General features: G+C 45.2%; 1 protein-coding gene across 1 annotated transcript in view; it reads left to right on the forward strand.

Moving 5' to 3' along the window:
• The window catches only part of LOC115092769 (disintegrin and metalloproteinase domain-containing protein 9-like), a 461831-nt gene that overhangs the window by 300079 nt on the left and 141469 nt on the right, over window positions 1-20283 (forward strand). Inside the window, exon 9 of the mRNA XM_029604072.1 lies at window positions 1925-2094. Coding sequence (XP_029459932.1) covers window positions 1925-2094 — 170 coding nt within the window. The remainder of the gene's footprint in view (window positions 1-1924; window positions 2095-20283) is intronic.

The following is a 20283-nucleotide window of genomic DNA, read 5'->3' on the forward strand; positions in this document are numbered from 1 at the left end:
TTTAGTTCCCTGAGAACCATAAGTTTAGCGTATCCTTCTTTTACTTTTAGTGATACGTGTTGTTTAAGGCTGAGTTCCGTGTCAATTATCACACCGAGGTTCCGTACCTTCTCGGCTAATTCTACTGTCTGATTAATTTTTAAGCATTCTTGGAGTTTGGATGACCTCAATATTTTTTCATTCTAAATATAGGAATTCAGTTTTTTTTTATATTAATAACTAGCTCCATTTGGTTTAATAGCTGTTTGATAATGTCTAGGAACAGGTTAGCTAGGTTTAATGTTTTTTCAGTTGTGTCGTCAATGGGTAGAATTAGTTGTATGTCATCAGCAAATATGTAATGTATGATTCCCAGACCTGCCAGTAGATGGCACAAAGGAAGCAGGTAAATGTTAGAGTGTTGCTGACAGAGCTGATCCCTGTGGTACTCCTGTTTGTAGATTTATTTTCTCTGACATTACGTTTTTAATCTGTACTTGAAAAAATCTGTTACTTAGATATGATCTAAACCAGGCAATTGTTTTGCTATGTAGTCCTATTTCTTCTAGTCTTTTTAAAAGTATTTCATGATTTACTGTGTCAAAGGCTGATGACAGGTCTAACAGCACCAGAATGTAATGTTTTCCACTATCAAATCCTCTCAGAATATTGTCTGTCAGTGAGAGCAGCAGTGTTTCTGTGCTGCAATGTTTATGGAAGCCATGCTGCGAAGGGTACAGTATATTATTGTTATCCAAATGTTCAGCCAGTTGTTTTTGTACAGTTTTTTCTATTAATTTTGCAATTAAAGGTAAATTTGAAACTGGTCTGTAATTGCTCAGTATAAGGGGGGGTCACTGTTTTTTTTCTTTATGATTGGTTTAATAATTGCCCCTTTCAGTATATCTGGCATTGACCCTTCCTCTAAAGATAGATTTATGATCTTTGCTAGTATTGGGGAAGCTATGTTGGCTAATTTTTTTATGTCTATAGTTGGCAGAGTGTCAATTATATGTGGAGCAGGATTTAACTTTTTTAGCCTGGATTCCACTTCAAGGTTTGATATCTCGCCAAACATCTCGGATTCCACTTCAAGGTTTGATATCTCGGCAAACATCTCAGCAAACATCTCTTTTATACATTTTAATTTCTTGTTTAGTTGTATTAGGGATTTTGGTTCTTAAGTTTGCAATTTTGTCACTGAAAAACGTAGTCTCTGAGGAGACTACGTTTTGTTGTTGGTCAGATCTTTCACTATGGTGAGTAATGCTCTTGAGTTATTTGCAAATTTTTCTATTTTTGAGCTGAAGTATTGTTTTTGTGCATCAAGAATTATTTGTTTGTAGTAAGCTAAATGTTTTCTGAATTTAGTTACGTTTTCTGTTTTATATTTTTTCCATTCTTTTTCTGAAATTTCGCTTGACTTCTTTTATCTTTTCATTATGCTAGGGATTTATTTGTTTAGGTTCTTTGATGTGTATATATTTTATGGGGTTTATTTCATCTGCTAGTTTATTAGTTGTTTTCATCCATGCTGTTGTTGTGGAGCAGCAATCTTTATAACTGAATTCTGTTAGTTTTTCTTCTAATATGCTTTTTAGTATTTCTATGTTATAAGGGGGACGATACTTAAATTCTGTTGGTTCTTTTATATGCTTACTTGTGGTCCAAGATATTTAATAGTAGATTGGATGAGAAAATGATCTGACCATGGAATTTGTGTATAACTGTTTTTTATTTGTTCTAGGTAGCTGTGTTTGATAAATGTCAGGTCGAGGGAGTGTCCTGCTCTGTGCGTCAGTTTGTCTGTAATTAGATTGAAACCTAGTGCTATCATTATATCAGTTAGTATCTGTCAGGTATTTGATAATGGATAAACGTCCTTAAATGTCCATATGTAAAGTCATATGTAATATCAATTTTCTAATTTAATTCTGATTTGCAGATGTTTGACGCAATAAATATTGATATTATCCTGCTTGGAGTAGAAATCTGGACACAGAAGAGCTTGATAAATGTTACAAGGGGCGCAGAAGATGTCCTTAATGAATTTAAAGATTGGAAACAGAAGGACTTCCAAAAGCGTATGCATTCTGATATTGCAACCTTAGTTCTGTAAGAATCTCTCTTTAATATGTTCCTTTGAGTATCTTCAAAATATGTACAAGAAACCATTTGAGAACTTCTGCTAGAGAATTAAGTGAAACATGTTGGTTAGTTTCTCAGTCCAGTTCGTAGTGTGTTGATGTCTAAATCAATAAAGACATGTTCATATTTAACATGATTTATCACATGAGATAAAGAGTATCTAAGGCATTCGAGCACAAAAAATACCAGGTACAGTAAATTGTGGGCGGTCTTAGAAAAAAAAGTTTAGAATAGGAAAAATGTGGTGAGTTGCAAAAAACATAAATTGGGTTATGTGTAAATCTGTCAGCATCATGTGAAAGTGACATAAATATTTCAGAATTTGCAGTTCTTCTGAAACAAAGAGCCGGTGAATGGTGAGAGAGCAGTAGCAATACTGGGTGGAGCACTGGGTTCCCTTCCTACTCCTGCAGCAATGCCTGTTTGATTTCTGTAGCCTGCTGCTCTCACCTGTTGGCCAGCCTTGGATTTGTCAATAAGCACCCATGAAGAGGAAGATTTTAAAAGGCAAAACTGGGAGATACGTACATGACTCAAATGCGGGTGTGCCGCATGGATTTTAAAACCATTACCATCTGAAGCCTATTTCCTTCATAGCTCGTCCCATCCGGCGCCGGCCCACTGGGATCAGCCTAACCTCCCTACTAACCCGCTGGGACCAGGCTCGAAACCCCCAACCCAGTTCCCCCCCCCCTCCCTGTTCCCCCTCTCCTGTGGAAATCAAAGCCCCCCTCCAGCCCATTAGCAGTTCCTCCGCCGTTTGTGTACTTACATTCACTGCTTTTGAACATGATTACTTACACTATCCCTTGCATCCACATCCACTAACCCACCCAGCATTTTACCACCCCTTTCATATCCCATCCCCCTGCGCAACACAAATCCCTGATTCCCATCATGGTCTCCCCCCTAACTCAGCTGCTTAGCCTCACCACATTATCTATCATACTCTGTAATGCCCAATCCCTAACAAAAAAAGCTCCCATCCTCAATGATCTCCTCCTAGACTGCAAGCCAGAAATCTGTGCCATTTCTGAATCCTGGCTTATGACAAATCTGTTTTTATTTTGTTCTTTTGGCAGCATAAACAAACATCTGAAAAAAGAAAGGCATATGATACATAATGTGTTCTTTTACATACCATATAAATATAAGCCCTTATGCACTAACCTTCAAATTTCCCTCCATTCCCTCCCGCTCCCCCCCCCCCCCCCCCCCCCCCCCCCCATGGCACCGAGGAGGCTCTTGAAAAAGAAGGAAAACAACAACATTAGCATAGCGAGGCCAACCATTAATAACTGAAAAGTCCAAGACCCAATAAAAGAGGTGGTGGTCTCTTCTTAGCAGCCAAAAAGTTCTTCAGATTTAGGCTCCTTAACACTATTATGCACCTAGACTTGAAATCGGCCTATTTAAAGCCCAAGAACTCCAAATATGTCTTATCTACTCCCCACCAGGCCTACTCGAACAAACCCCTCTCTCCTCATCGAATTTTATCGCCGTCAACATTAACTCTGACACCTCTGCTATCATATTAGGAGACTTTAACCTCCACGGGGACTCTAACCCCCCCCCCCCTCCTCATGTGACACAATATTGAACTCCCTTAGAGCCCTTGGCTTTAGACAACTCATTACATCCCCCACCCACAAAGCAGGTCACATACTAGACCTTATTTTTGTTAACTCCAGCATACTCTGTCCCAATTCCCCTCTCTGCACCCCCGTCCCATGGTCAGACTTCTCCCTCGTTAAAGCTTTCCTCTCTATAAAGACTTCATCTGCACACAGCCCTACACACAGTAATATCGTACAATACAGAAATCCCTGTTCCAAAGAAGACTTAATCTCCTCCCTCTCTAACACCCTCGACAAACTAGACCTCACTAATCCTGACGTAGCACTGTCATCCTGGCATAACCTAACCAACAATATTGCTAATGAACTATGTCCCTTTATTAATAAAGTTATACCCCATACCCACAAGTCCAAGCAACCATGGTAAACCCCAGAAATAAAAAAACCTTAAACTTGACCTCAGAACTAAAGAGAGAAGCTGGTGCAAAGATCCCACCCCCAAACAAGCAGCCATATACAAATCTGCCCTCCACACCTATAGAAACTCCACACTCATGACCAAACACGATTACTATGCAACCAAAATTCATAATTACCAGTATAATGCCAAAGCCCTCTTCTCGATGGTAGCAGAACTCACAAAGATTGCCCCCCTCCCATCTATGACGAAGAATCCAAAAGTAAATGTGCAGAACTTGCCCAGTTCTTTAACAATAAAATAGGAAACCTATTACTCGGCTTCCCCACAACCACTCCCCTCACTAACTCCCTTCCAAAAAACCACAACGCCAAACTAGAAACCCTTGACCTTACCTCACCCAAGGAAATAGAATCCATCCTAAAGAAAATTAAACCCCCCACCCACCCTTCTGATACCATCCCCACTAAATCCCTATTATCGATCCCTAATACTATCTCCAAATACCTAGCTAAAATAATTAATTGTTCCCTCTCCACTGGCAAAGTCCCAGACTCATTGAAACAGGCAGTTGTCAAACCCCTCTTCAAAAAACCCACCCTTGACCCTACTGACCCTGCCAACTATCGACCCATCTCAAACCTTCCCTTCCTATCCAAAGTCATGGAAAAATAGTTAACTCACAAATAACCGACTATTTAGAAAATCATAATTTACTATACCTGTCACAATTCGGCTTCCGCAAGTTCTTCAATACTGAAACCCTCTTAATCTCTTTCTCACACCCTCCTTAAAGGTCTGGACCAGGGTCAATCCTACATTCTTGCCCTATTAGACATCTCATCTGCCTTCGACACAGTAAGCCATAATATACTAATGAACCGTCTATCAGATATTGGCATCACTGGCTCAGCTCATCTTTGGTTTAAATCCTATCTCGACAAGAGAGACTACAGAGACAAAATTGGTAATGCAGAATCCACTCCCATCCAATTAACTCAAGGTGTCTCCCAAGGATCTTCCCTATCCTCCACCGTTTTCAATATATACTTCATGCCTATTTGCCAACTCCTTTCTGACCTTGACCTCAAACATTTTATTTATGCAGATGATGTTCAGATCCTTATCCCTATTCAAGAATCCTTAGCCAAATCTCGCAAGACCTGGGAAAACGGCCTCTCATCCATACACACCCTCCCCACCAGTCTACACCTGGCCTTAAACACGTCTAAAAGTGAACTATTAATCATATCCTCTCAAAATAACATAATGCCAACCTTATGCAGTGATCCCCTCCACCCCTCGATCACTTTCTCTCACAGTGTACGGGATCTCGGCGCTACCATCGACCAACAACTCAAGTTGAAAAAACACATCAATGCCACCATAAAAGACGGTTTCTTTAAACTATAGGTTCTTAAAAAACTCAAACCCTGCTTCATTTCCACGACTGCCATACTGTCCTCCAAGCAACTATTCTCACCAAACTGGACTACTGTAACTCCCTTCTTCTTGGCCTCCCTTTCACCACCATCAAACCCTTACAGATGCTACAAAATGCAGCAGCTAGAATTCTTACCAACACCCACAAATCCGACCATATTACCCCTGTTCTCAAGGAACTCCATTGGCTCCCCATCTCCTCCCGCTTAACCTACAAAACCCTCAATATTATCCACAAAACCCTACACACTCACAACATCCTTTGGCTTGAAAACTCTTTTGCTTCCTCTCTTCCGACCGTCCTACTAGATCTGCCTACAAAGGTTACCTTTTTACTCCCTCCCCTAAGTCTACACACCTCATTTCCACGAAGCAATGAGCCCTCTCTATTGCAGGCCCCGCTCTCTGGAACTCCATGCCCCTTGACCTCTGCTTAGAGCCATGCACTCAAAAATTCAAAAAAAACCTTAAGACATGGCTGTTCAAGCAGGCATACCCAGAATAGAGTCCGTCTCCCCCCTCTCCCCCCTCCTTTCCCTGTTTCCCCCCTTTATTCAATGTACCCCCATTCCTTCGTACAATTCCAGCTTAGACCTGTACCTTCTCCCAGCTTCCCCCCTTGCCTCTCCCCCATTCCCCTCTTCTTAATACCTATCTTTCAGGCCGATACAGTACAGTGCGCTCCGACGGAGCACACTGTTAATCTGCCCTTGGACGCGCGTTTTCCCTTACCCCTTATTCAGTAAGGGGCGGAAAACGCGCATCCAACCCGCTGAACCTAATAGCGCCCTCAACATGCAAATACATGTTGATGGCCCTATTAGGTATTCCCACGCGATACAGAAAGTAAAATGTGCAGCCAAGCCGCACATTTTACTTTAAGAAATTAGCACCTACCCAAAGGTAGGCGCTAGTTTCTGCCGGCACCGGGAAAGTGCACAGAAAAGCAGTTGTTAACTGCTTTTCTGTGCACCCTCCGATTTAATATCATGGCGATATTAAGTCGGAGGTCCCGAAGGGTAAAAAAAGTAAAGAGAAAAAAAATTAAAATGGGCCGGTGGCTGTCAGGTCGAAAACCGGACGCTCAATTTTGCTGGCGTCCGGTTTCTGAGCCCGTGGCATTCAGCGAGCTCGAGAACCAACGCCAGCAAAATTAAGCATTGGCTGTCAAACCCGCTGACAGCCGCCGCTCCGGGCTAAAAGGAGGTGCTAGGGACGCGCTAGTGTCCTTAGCACCTCCTTTTGCCTGTTTCTACCGCCAGGTCTCATTTAAATAGAGAATCGTGCGCACAGGCGAGTGGCCTGTGCGCGCGCCGGGAGAGCGGGCGTTCGTCCACTCTCCCGCGGACTTTACTGAATCAGCCTGTTTGTTATTAATAATTACTATCTTTATCAACCATTGCTTCTATCCCCCAGTTAGCCCTGCTCCTTATTTGCCAGTAATTTCAATACAGCCCTCTTTCTTCTCCCTCTACCACTCTCTTTATCTACCATTGTTTCTTTCCCTTTGTTAGCCCCGTTCCTTTTTCCCCGGTCATTTCAATCCAGCCCTCTTTCCTCTCCCTCTCCCATCCTCTTCTGTCTCTAATCCCCCTGTCACCTTTCCTGTTAGCCCTGTAATCCAGTCTCCACCTAGTCCTGCTCCGTCCTCCCCCTGCTTTTGTTCTCCTCTTCTCCATTTTCATTAATTCTCAATTCCTTACTTTACGTTGTTCCCCTGCCCTTTACACCCCTTGTATAGTTGTACACACTTCTTCCTTCTACTTTTCACCTCTCTCCCCGTATATTCTTTACCTTTATCCTATAGTGCATTATGCTTTACCTTGTATTGTATACTTTACCTTTATACTACATTGCATTACACTTTACCTTTGTATTATGTCATATTATGTTTGTACCATCTTATGTTTGCACCACATTGTACCACCCACCCTTTAAACTATATTGCATTATGTGTTACCTTGTATTAAATTGTATTATGTTTGTACATATTATTTTTGTACCATATTGTACCACCCACCCATTATTTCCCATTCTCCCCAGTATAAGCTTTAACTTGTATTATATTTTATTATCCTGTTCCACATTATCCTTTCCACCCCGTACTTAAATCGTTTCAGACTTCCCTCTATTCCCCCTGTACAGTACATTAATTCCTTTGTATATTAAGACACTTTTCCTTGTTACTTAAGAATACAGCGTTCTGTGTATCCTGATTTTTCCCTGTTCCCCCCTCCCTTGTTTTTTATAATTCTGTTACGTTCTCTGTAAACCGATATGATGTACCCACAAATACCGGTATATAAAAACCGTCAATTAATTAAGTAAATAAATAAAAGGTCCGTGGCCACGCGCATATTTCCCTGTACATGAATAAAAAAGGTTTGACAAAAAAGAGTGGGATGTGGGCAGGGAATGGATGGGCTGGGACTGCCAATATAAAATCATGCATACATGTGTTGGGCGTCACAGCCGTGTTGGCACCGCGGCCGGGCCTGCTCACCTCGCGCTTCCGTCTACTAGCTCCGGGCACCCCTCACTTGTGGCTGCACCATCCTCCTCGCAGGCCTCACTCCCGTCGGGGCCCTGCGTCCTCGGCATCCTTGGTCACGCCCCTAGGTGCACGGCAGTCGAAGTGCAGCCCTTTAAATGGCCCAAGGCGGGAAACCCCACAGGGGCACCTCCTGATGACGTCACTTAAATTCACTACTTAAGGCGAGGCCCTGTCCTCAAGACCTCACCTTGGCAATCGGGTCGACACCATTGGTGTGTTAAGTTTGCCTTCGTGTCTCCTGTTCCAGCGTCTCCTGTTCCAGCATTCCCATGTTCCTGTGTCTTCCGTTCCCAGTGGCTCCATGTGTTCCTGTATCCTTCTCAGGTAGTACCTCTCCGGACTGATCTTTGGTACTGACCTCTGCTTGCCTGACCATTCTCTTGCCTGCTTCCCGGAACCGACCACTGCCTGCCTGACCATTCTCTTGCCTGCCGCCTGGAACTGACCAGTGCCTGCCTGACCATTCTCTTGCCTGCCGCCTGGAACTGATCACTGCCTGCCTGACCATTCTCTCGTCTGCCGCCTGCAACCAACCCTCACTTGCCCTGACTACGCACGGACTGATTCTGGTATTGACCCCTGCTTTGGCTGACCTCTCCTGGACTGATACTCTGGCTTTGACCCTTGCGCTTCACTCGGACCTCTCTTTTGGCCTACCGTGACTATCAGACCAATCTTCTTGGATTCAACCCGCGGCCTTCATCATACTAGATACGCAGGCGCTGCCTGTCTTGCCCAGAGGACCTTCCTGAACTGTTACCTCCCTGAGCTCTACGGAGCTTCCAGCTCAGGTCTAGTTCCTCCTTTCAGCATCAGCTGCGCACCCTTGCTCATGGTGGGCACACTCCTCCGCTACCTCTCCGGGAGACCATCTGAGGCCCACCTAAGTCCAGGCGGTCCGGGTACCCAAGGGCTCAAACTGTGGAAACCCCGGGCTGTTACTGGCAAAGCTCCAGCTAACCTCGGTCTCCTCCTGTGCTCTGCCTCCTCGTGGCAGGCGCTCTCTAGGTCTGACCAGAGGGTCGTACCAATCCTGCTCCAGGCCAAGGGTCCACCTCCAGCGCAACAGGATGTATGCACAAGTAGCTGACATCCATGTGCACGTGCCAGCAAACGTGCACACACATATCACTTTGAAAATGACCACTTATATTTGTGCCTAGAGTGCAAATATGTAGAGGCAGCAAGCTAAGATTTGCTGCCTTCCAGCTCTGCTGAATCTTATTCAGCAGAGGACAGTCCTCCACTACTCCGTAACAGACCCTTACAGAAGATGGGGAAGAGGAAACACCGAAAGTGCCTAGAAATGGCAAAATCCTAAATCCATTCCTTCTGTTGGCTCAGGATAGAAACTAGGACTGCCTGCGTACTTTCCCTCTGATTGTCTTTTGCTGGATCCAGGAGCCAGCTCTGCTGCTGCTGCTGCTTCTGCCAGCTTGTCTATAGCCTTCAGGGCTGGCATGACCCACTAGCAAACTGTGCACTTGCAAAGGGCAGCAGCTCCAAGGGGCTAAATCACACATTTGAGCCTGCCCATAGGGTCTAAGCAGTAGGGATGTGAATCGTTTTTGAACGATTAAAATTATCGTCAGATAATTTTTTTAAATCGTTAGAGTGCACGATACAATACAAATGCCCCCGATTTATCGTCAGGGGCATTTGTATTGTATCGTTAAATAGGGCACGGGAATTATTTGGGGGAGGGAGGGAAAACCGGCACACCAAAACAACCCCTAAACCCACCCCGACCCTTTAAAACCAATTCCTTACCCTCCCCCACCCTCCCGAACCCCCCCAAAATGTTAAGTTACCTGGTGGTCCAGTGGGGGGGATCCCGGCGCGATCTCCCGCTCTCGGGCCATCAGCGCCATTTTGGCTGCCACTAATTAAAATGGCGCCGATGGCCTGATAAAAAAAAAAAAACCACCCGACCCTTTAAATCGACCTCCCTTAGCCTCCCCCACCCTCCCGACCCTTTTTGTTTAGGGAGGCCCGCGCTGCTAAAAAAAACCCAACCCACCCAACCCTTTAAATCGACCCATCCTCCCGACCCCCCCAAAACCTTTTAAAATTACCTGGTGGTCCAGGGGGGCCGTGGGGAGACATCCAGGGGGGCCTCGGGGAGAGGAGAGATCCAGGGGGGCCTCGGGGAAAGATTTCCCGTTTCCAGGCATCAGCTGTTCTGGCTGATGAGTAACGATAGCCGGCGCCATCTTTAAAGATGGCGCTGGCCAACCAGTGCTCCTACCATGTGACAGGGGCCGGCCAATGGCACGGATACCCTGTCACATGGTAAGGGCAAAGGGGCATCGGCGCCATTTTTTTTTTTTTTTTTTTTAGAACAGCTGATGCCTGGAAACGGGAAATCTTTCCCCGAGGCCCCCCTGGATCTCTCCTCTCCCTGAGGCCCCCCTGGATCTCTCCCCGAGGCCCCCCTGGACCACCAGGTAATTTTAAAAGGTTTTGGGGAGTTCGGGGGGGGGGGGGGGTCGATTTAAAGGGTCGGATGGGTTGTTGTTTTTTAGCGGCGCGGGCCTCCCTAAAAAAAAAATTAGCGATGTGAATTGGAATCGGAAACGATTCCAATTCACATATCTTAACAATCAGATTCCCCCCCCCCCCCCCCCGCCGAATCTGATCGTTAAGACGATCTGGCACACGATTCACATCTCTACTAAGCAGCACTAAACCTGGCTTTTCCTCCCCAATCCCTATTGCATCCCTCCTTGGCTATCAAGGATATCATTTAATACAGTGTTAACTTCCTGAGCTGAGGGGCCAGCCTCATGGTAGGAGGCACAAAATCTATTAAATCCATCTGGCCTGTACAGTGAGACCCACACAGGACAGGAATTTGACACTGTGCTAATCATTGCTTCTTCTGCCAAGTGGGGAGACTTGGGATTACATTGAAATGGGGATTGAAGAGCAAAGATGATCAGGGAGAACTGGGGAGGGGATGTGTGAGAATGTTTAGAGGTGAGGAATGTGAGGAGAGCTTTTGGGGAAGGAGAAGAATATGGCAAGACCCTTCTATGGGTGGAATGAGGACATGAGAAGAGCCTCCTAGTGGTGAGAGGGGGGATGTGGGGAGAGCTTTCCAAGGTTGGGAGGGGATGTGAGAACAGTTTTCTTGGGTCAAGGCATGTGAATTGGGGAAAGAATTCTAGAGATTGAGGAGAATGAAAATTAAATCTGGAATGTGGGGCAAAGAGAGAGAGAAGATATGAGGATTCAGGAGAGGAAAAAAGGACCCAGCTTGGAGGGAATGAGAAAGAGAGAGTGAACCAGAGCCTGAGGGAGAGAAGATGGGATGGGAGGCAGAGGCCATGGAGAACTGGGGACTGAGGAAGAAAGTATCTTGGCTAGGGGGAAATAAGAAAAAAGGAAATGAGACTGGTTATTGGGTGGAGGGAGAGGGGAAAATACTAATAATGGGGGAGGGGCAAATGAGAGAGGACCAGGGTTGGGACTCTGGATTGGATGGGTGATGGGGAAGGGGGATCCAGAAAGATAATAGGTGGAAAGGAATGGAGGAAAGAACATATGAAAAAGAGAAGAAATATGAGGAGGAATGGGGAAAGGGAAGTAGAAAGGAAAAATGTGAAGAGATGAAGAAGAGAAAAAGGGGAAAAATATAGTGGCAGGAGAATACTACCGTCCACCTGGCCAAGATGGTTGAGACGCACAGTGAAATGCTAAAAGAAATTAGGGAAGCTAACCAAAAAGGTAGAGCAATAATGATGGGGGATTTCAATTACCGCAGTATTGACTGGGTAAATGTAACATCAAGACAAGCTAGAGAAAGAAAGTTCCTGGATGGAATAAATGACAGTTTTATGGAGCAATTGGTTCAGGAACCGATGAGAGAGGGAGAAATTTTAGATCTAATTCTCAGTGGAGCAGAGGATTTGGTGAAAGAGGTAATGGTGGTGAGGCCGCTTGGCAATAGTGATCATAGTATGATCAAATTTGAATTAATGACTGGCAGGGGGACAGTAAGCAAATCCATGGCTCTAAGGCTAAACTTTCAAAAGGGAAACTTTGAGAAAATGAGAAAAATAGTTAGAAACAAACTGAAAGGAGCAGCTACAAAGGTAAAAAGTGGGCAAGAGGTGTGGACATTGTTAAAAAATACCATCATAAAAGCACTGTCCATATGTATTCCATACATTAAGAAAGGTGGAAAGAAGGCAAAACAATTACCGGCATGGTTAAAAGGTGAGGTAAAGAGGCTATTTTATCAAAACAAATCTTCATTCAAACATTGGAAGAAGGATCCAACAGAAGAAAACAGGGTAAAGCATAAGTGCTGGCAAGTTAAATGTAAGACATTGATAAGACTGGTTAAGAGAGAATTTATTTATATATACTGACATTTGATCTCAACTGAGATATCACACTGGTTTACATTCAGGTACTGTAGGTATTTTTCTATCCCCAGAGGGCTTACAATCTAAGTTTTACCTGAGGCAATGGAGGGTAAAGTGACTTGCCCAAGGTCACAAGGAGTGACCTTGGGCAAGTCCTGCTGTCACAAGGAGTGACAAGGAGTGACAGCAGGACTTGAACCCTGGTCTCCTGGTTCATAGGCCACTGCTTTAACCACTAGGCTATTCCTCCTCCCTATTTGAAAAGAAGTTGGCCGTAGAGGCAAAAACTCACAGTAAAAACTTTTTAAAATATATCCAAAGCAGAAAGCCTGTGAGGGAGACAATTTAGATGATCGAAAGATTAAAGGGGCACTTAGAGAAGATAAGGCCATCGTGGAAAGATTAAACAATTTCTTTGCTTCAGTATTTACTGAAGAGGATGTTGGGGAGATACCCATTCCAGAGAAGGTTTTCATGGGTAATGATTCAGATGGACTGTACCAAATCACGGTAAACCTGGAAGATGTGGTACGCCTGATTGACAAACTGAAGAGTAGTAAATCACTTGGACCAGATGGGATACACCCTAGGGTTGTGAAAGAACTAAAAAATGAAATTTCAGATCTATTAGTAAAAACGTGTAACCTATCATTAAAATCAACCATTGTATCTGAAGACTGGAGAGTGGCTAATGTAACCTCAATATTTAAAAAGGGCTCCAGGGGCGATGCGAGAACTAGAGACCAGTTAGCCTGACTTTAGTGCCAGGAAAAATAGTGGAAAGTGTTCTAAAGATCAAAATCACAAATCATATAGAAAGACAAGGTTTAATGGAACAAAGTCAGCATGGCTTTATCCAAGTCAAGTTTTGCCTAACAAATCTGCTTCACTTTTTTGAAGGGGTTAATAAACATATAGATAAAGGTGAACTGGTAGATGTAGTGTATTTGGATTTTCAGAATATATTTAACAAAGTTCTTCATGAGAGACTTCTAGGAAAAGTAAAAAGTCATGGGATAGGTGGTGATGTCTTTTCATGGATTACAAACTGGTTAAAAGACAGGAAATAGAGAGTAGGATTAAATGGACAATTTTCTCAGTGGAAGGAGTGGGCAGTGGAGTGCCTCAGGGATCTCTACGGGGACCCGTGCTTTTCAATATATTTATAAATGATCTGAAAGGAATAAGATGAGTGAGGTAATCAATTTGCAGATGATACGAAATTATTCAGAGTGGTTAAATCACAAGCAGATTGTGATAAATTGTAGGAGGACCTTAAAAAACTGGAAAATTGGGCATCCAAATGGCAGATGAAATTTAATGTGGATAAGTGCAAGGTGATATATATAAAGAAAAATAACCCATGCTATAGTTACACAAAGATAGATTCCATATTAGGAACTACCACCCAGGATAGAGATCTAGGTGTCCGTGAAAATCGTCAGCTCAGTGTGCTGCGGCAGTCAAAAGAGCAAATGGAATGTTAGGGATTATTAGAAAGGGAATGGTGAATAAAACGGAAAATGTCATAATGCCTCTCTATTGATCCATGGTAAGACCACACCTTGAATACTGTGTACAATTCTAGTCGCCGCATCTCAAAAAAGATATAGTTGCGATGGAGAAGGTACAGAGAAGGGCAACCAAAATGATAAAGGGGATGGAACAGGTCCCTTATGAGGAAAGACTAAAGAGATAGCGCTGTTCAGCTTGGAGAAGAGACTTATGAGGGGGGGATATGATAGAGGTGTTTAAAATCATAAGAGGTCTAGAACGGGTAAATGCGAATCGGTTATTTACTCTTTTAGATAATAGGAGTAGGGGGCACTCCATGAAGTTAACATGTAGGACATTTAAAACTAATCAGAGAAAGCTCTTTTTCACTCAATGCACAATTAAACTCTGAAATTTGTTGCCAGAGGATGTGGTTAGTGCAGTTAGTGTAGCTGGATTTAAAAAAGGTTTGGATAAGTTCTTGGAGGAGAAGTCATTACTTGCTATTAATCGAGTTGATTTAGAAAATAGCCACTGCTATTACTAGCATCAGTAGCAAGGGATACACTTAGTTTTTGGGTTCTTGCCAGGTACTTGTAGCCTGGATTGGCCACTGTTGGAAACAGGATGCTGGGCTTGATTTACCCTTGGTCTGACCCAGTATGGCATTTTCTTATGTTCTTATTTAAACAGAAGAGAGCAGAAAGAGAAAATATTAAAACATCCTCTTTGAATAAAAAAGACAAAAAGGATACCAGAGAGAGAACAAAAAAAGAGGAACGGAAACAATAGCTATGTTCCTCATTTTATCAACGTTTCCCTTTTGAAAGTTTAGTGCTAGAGCTGTAGATTTACTTGTTGTTCCCTTCCAGTCTTTAATTCAGATTTGAGCATGTTATGATCACTATGTTGCACCAGAGGTGGGCCGATGTGGAGTTGACTCCCATCGTCGGCAGCCAGAGTGGGCTGACAGATGGAGGCCAGCTGGCGCTTCACCAATACTAGCCTTCAGTTCCTGTGGCTTGAGTCTTTGGGTACTGGGGCTGACTGGACTTAGGTGGCCTCCGTCAGTGGTCGTCGATGGGTGGATCGATGTCAGCCCAAAGGCAGTAACTAGTGTAAGTATCAGTCTGTACTGGATGAGGTGGAGTCCTGGAGACCCGGGCGCAATAGGAACACAGTCTGACAGAGGGCGCCTGAGCAAACGCAGGCCGAAGCCTGAATGAACCAAATCCAGGACAAAGGCTGAAGAGCGTCTTTAAGCAAGTTGGATTCAGGGTAGCGGCAGTCTGGAAGCAGTGGCAAGCAAGGCTGAGGTCTAGATGAGGAGAGAGTAAAAGGATGGTCAGACGAAGCAGAAGTCCAGAGCTGGAGAGAGTCAATGGAGTAGTCAGACAATGCAGAGTTCCGGGGCTGGAGAGAGGCAACGGAGTGGTCAGGCATTAAAGAGGTCTGGGGCTGGAGAGGGGCAACAGAGTGGTCAGGCAATAAAGAGGTCCGGGGCTGGAGAGAGGCAATGAAGTAATCAGGAAATGCAGAATTCCGAGGTTGAAGAAATGCAATGGAGTAGTCAGGTAATACAGAGGTCCGGGGCTGGAGAGAGGCAACGGAGTAGTCAGGCAATGCAGAGGTCTGGGGCTGGAGAGAGGTACTCGACTAGCGAGGGGACCTGTTGCAAATGCCAGAGCGGAACCCGGGCTTAAATATCGGAGCTTAGCCAATGTCACCCGGGGCTGCAGCCAGGTTCCCGCTTTTAAGTGTGGCGCTTAACATGCCGCGGTCCCTATTTAAGGATTACCTGTGCACACACGCACACCTAAGGAGGGGCGCGGCGCTGGTTGGGACAGCATCTCTCCGCGGGCCATGCAGAGAGGCCTGACTGGAACATCAGGAACTGTAGCAGAGCCGGAGGACCCAGGGGCGGCCCAAGGATGGAGCCGATGGCCCACAGTCGCCAGAGACGAGGGACTAGGTGCTGGATCACTTTGAAAGAGGTGAGGGGGCCGAGCCGCGGGTCTGCCGCAGCTGGGAAGCGTAAAAGTATTCCCCCTTGGAGGTCTGTGTTTGCCTGGATGGGCACGATGAAACTGGTGGAGGAGTTTCTTATCCAGGATGTTACAGGCTGGCTCCCACAAATTTTCTTCAGGGCCGTAACCCTCCCAGGAAAGGAAGTATTCCCACCGGTGGCCCCTACGGCAGACATCAAAGACTTCATGGACCTTATAAGTGGTGTCAGTCTCCGCAACCAGCGGAGGAGGTGTAGGATCCTTTCGTGAAGGCCAGGATAGAATACGGGAGTTGTGGGAGAACTCTGCCCAAGGAAGAAGCTTCGACCAGTTGTCCTGACGATCGTTTATATATGCATGGAGGAAGGACTTCAAGGAGCGGTTTGTACGCTCACCTTGTCCATTGGCTTGAGGATGGTATGCTGCTGTTAAACTGATGTTAATGCCAAACATTTTACAAAGGGCACGCCAATATCTGGTGATGAATTGTGAGCTTCTGTCAGAAACAATGTCCTTGGGTAAGCCATTTAGTTGGAAGATGTGTCGAAAGAACAGGCCTGCCAATTCGGGTGCAGATGGTAGGCCCATTTGTGGAACAAAATATGCCATTTTGGTGAATCTGTCAATTGTAACCCATATGACCATGTGGTTTTTAGTTGGTGGTAAGTCCATGATGAAATCCATGGAAAGAAGTGTCCACAGTTCTTCGGGAGCTGGGAGTGGCTGGAGTAAACCCCAAGGTCGCCCGATCGGTGGTTTCTCTTGAGCGCAGGTGCTGCAGGAATCGACGTATACTTTAGTGTCAGAGACCATAGTGGGCCACCAGAAGAACTGCTGAAGCAGCACTAAGGTTTGCGCTCACTCTGGTGACCGGCAAACAGAGGCATGTGCCCACCGGAGGACTCTTTCATGGATTCGTGGGGCACCACCAGTTTCCCTGTAGGAAAAGGATGAGTAGCTGAAAGACAAATGCAGGCTGGGTCAATAATGTGGCCGGGTTCATCGGGTTTGTCTTCAGGTTCGAATGAACGAGACAGGGCATCTGGCCAGAGATTTTTCTCTGCCAGGCGGTAGCGAAGCTCAAAGTAAAATCTGGAAAAGAACAGAGCCCATCGGGCTTGATGGGCATTGAGACCTTGGGCTTGGCTCAAGTGTTCCAGGTTTTTATGATCTGTGAACACTGTAAATGTATGTTGGGCGCCCTCTAGCCATGGGCGCCATTCCTCCAAATCAGCTTGATGGCGAGTAACTTGAGGTCTCCAATGCTGTAATTTTGTTCTGCAGCAGAGAATTTGTGCGCGAAGTAGGAACACGGGACCACGGATCCGGAAGCAGAGCGTTGGTTCAGGACCACCCTGCTCCAATCGCAGAGGCAACTACCTCAACCAGGAAGGGGCGTTTAGGGACCGGATGATGGAGACAGGATCCAGTTAAGAAAGCTTCCTTGAGGTGATGAAAGGCGGAAATAGCCTCCGAGGTCCAGTTTTGGGTGTCCTGACCCTTACGGGTCAGAACTGTAAGAGGAGCCGCCAACATAGAGTAGTGCGATATGAAGTGGCGGTAGTAATTCGTGAATCCTAGAAAACGTTGAAGTGCCTTCAGGCCCACGGGTTGTGGCCAATCTTGGATTCCTTTTAGTTTCACAGGATCCATTGAGAATCCTTGTTGGAAGATTATGTAGCCCAGAAAGGGCAAGCTGGATTTTTCAAACAGGCACTTGTCCAAATTCGCGAACAGATGGTTCTCCCGAAGACGTTGAAGTACAGTACAAACATCAGTATGGTGTGTGGCCAGGTCCTTGGAGAAGATAAGAATGTCATCTAGGTACGCACAACTTTGATGTATAAGAGATTCCTGAAGATTTCATTACTCATTCGCTGGAAAGCTGCAGGTGCATAACAAAGGCCGAAGGGCATCACTAAATATTTGTAATGTCCATCTTAGATGTTGAAAGCAGTCTTCCAGATGTCATCAGGGCAGATACACACCCAGTTATAGGCTCCGCATAAGTCTAACTTGGTGAAGATAGAGGCTCCGTGTAGCCGATAAAACAATTCAGATATCAAGGGCAGAGGATACTTGTCCTTGAGAGTGATCGCATTCAGACCGTGGTAGTCAATACACGGTCTTAAAGATCCGTCCTTTTTTGTGATGAAAAAGAACCGTGCACCAGCAGAGGAGATAGCGGGGTGAATGAACCCCTTCGCAAGATTCTCCTGGATATATTCCGTCATGGCCTTGGTCTCGGGAAGCGACAGAGGATGGGGGGGGGGGGAGGGGGGGTGGATCCAGGCAGAAGGTCGATGGGACAATCAATTTTCCGAAGAGGAGGTAGGAGGTCCGCCTTCTGCTTTGAGAACACGTCTTCGAAGTCTGTGTAGGGAGCAAGTATGCCTGAGGAAGTGGTCACCAGAGGAACCACTGGTGACAGGCGGAGCCCCATTTTTTTTTTTTTATATTGATATTTTTTATTGGCATGAAATATAACAACTATGCACCCTGTACAAATACAATGCAACCGTAATAGAACTATCAATGCTATTGTACAGTATATCTGCAGGCCATTTTACTCAAATATAACCCCAAAAAATCCCCCCCCCTTTACCCATAGAGGTAGCTAGCATATACCCTTAAGACACATAGGAAGCAATACATATGCTGACCAACATCAAAGAACACAGAGACATAATGAATGAAAACTTCGAGGCTGAGCATCAACCCTGCAGTGACATGAAGTCCCATTGACATCCACTATCCCGGACCAGAGACATAAGCTCCAGACCACACCAGACCTTCAGTCCTCCGATATAATTCTCTACTGGTCGGTAGTTAGACGTAACCATTGTTCATAACGACCCCAAACCTTATGAAAGTGAGGGGTCGATTTGTTTCGAAAGGCTGTAATCTTCCCCTGGGTATGCGTATGCAATACCAATGTTTGAACCGATGATAATGTTGGCACACTGGGATCCTTCCAACAGCGCGCTATAGCACATCGGGTCGCGGTAACCACATATTTAATGAAATAGTTATAAAATGTGGATCTATCTTGTAGTTCATCATTGAGAAGTGCTTGCGCTGGGGTGAGCAATATGCTGACTTTCAAAATCGAGGATATCCATGTCGATATCGATTTCCAAAGCTGTTGTATTTTGGGGCATTGCCACCAGAGGTGGAAAAAGGTCCCACGTTCCTGGCACAGTTTCCAGCAAAGCCCCAGTGTGGTAGGCGAGTAACGGTGAATGAGACTTGGAGTGACATACCATCGGAAGAATAATTTGTATCCATTTTCAATATGCTGGGTTGATATCAGTCCCTTCCTTAAAAGTTGAAAAGTCCTCAACCAATCCTCCTTAGTCCGGATACATTGTAAATCTGAATGCCACGCTCGTATATGAGACGCAGACAGATCAAAGTCATCACTTAATAAACCATATATGTTAGAAATATGTTTGTTAACCAAGTGTGCCTGTCTACACATCCTCTCAAAAGACGTAATACCCTTTACCAAGTCAGCCTCAATCCGATTTCCCAGGAAAAAATGTCTAACTTGGAGATAGCGAAAGAGGTCCTCATGCCCCAGCTGTAATTGTCGGCAGAGGGTAGGAAATGGGAGCAAGCCCCCAGGAGTCCAAATGTGCGACCATTGTGATATACCCTTATCAATCCAGGTCTTGAAAGCCGTCGGATTGCCAGCCGGCCGAAACTCCCTGTGATGAAACAAGTGTGTGCTATGGAAAAAACCTTGGGAACCCACTAATGTTTTCTTCCAACGGTCCCAAACGGTCAAGGTTGCTTGTACTGTCTCAGGCAAAGTCATTCTGGGGCACCTGGAAGCCTGGGCCTGCCACAACAATGCGGTGAGAGGTAAATTACCCAGCAGGGCCTGCTCCAGGCGCACCCATGGTTTGCTCTGTTTGATGTCGTGCCACTCTATAGCCGCTTTCAGGTGGGCCGCCCCATGATAACGTGCAAGGTTAGGCACACCTACCCCTCCTCTATATCTAGGCAAGAACAACGTCTTCTGGGCAATCCTGGGCCGTTTCCCTTTCCATAAATATTTGTTTAGTCGCTTTTGCCATTTATCCAAGAGCTTTACAGGGATAACAATGGGCAAAGTCTGCATTAAATACATAATCCGGGGCATGATGTTCATCTTTAGTACTGCTAATCTCCCCAACCAAGAAATGTGGTATCTATCCCACTCCTCCAGGTCTTTGTATATTTTCCCCATTAGCGGCACATAATTTAAATGAAAGAGATCAGATTCCTCGCCCAAATAGACCCCCAG

The sequence above is a fragment of the Rhinatrema bivittatum genome, chromosome 5 (genome assembly GCF_901001135.1).
Source record: "Rhinatrema bivittatum chromosome 5, aRhiBiv1.1, whole genome shotgun sequence".
Classification (NCBI taxonomy): domain Eukaryota; kingdom Metazoa; phylum Chordata; class Amphibia; order Gymnophiona; family Rhinatrematidae; genus Rhinatrema; species Rhinatrema bivittatum.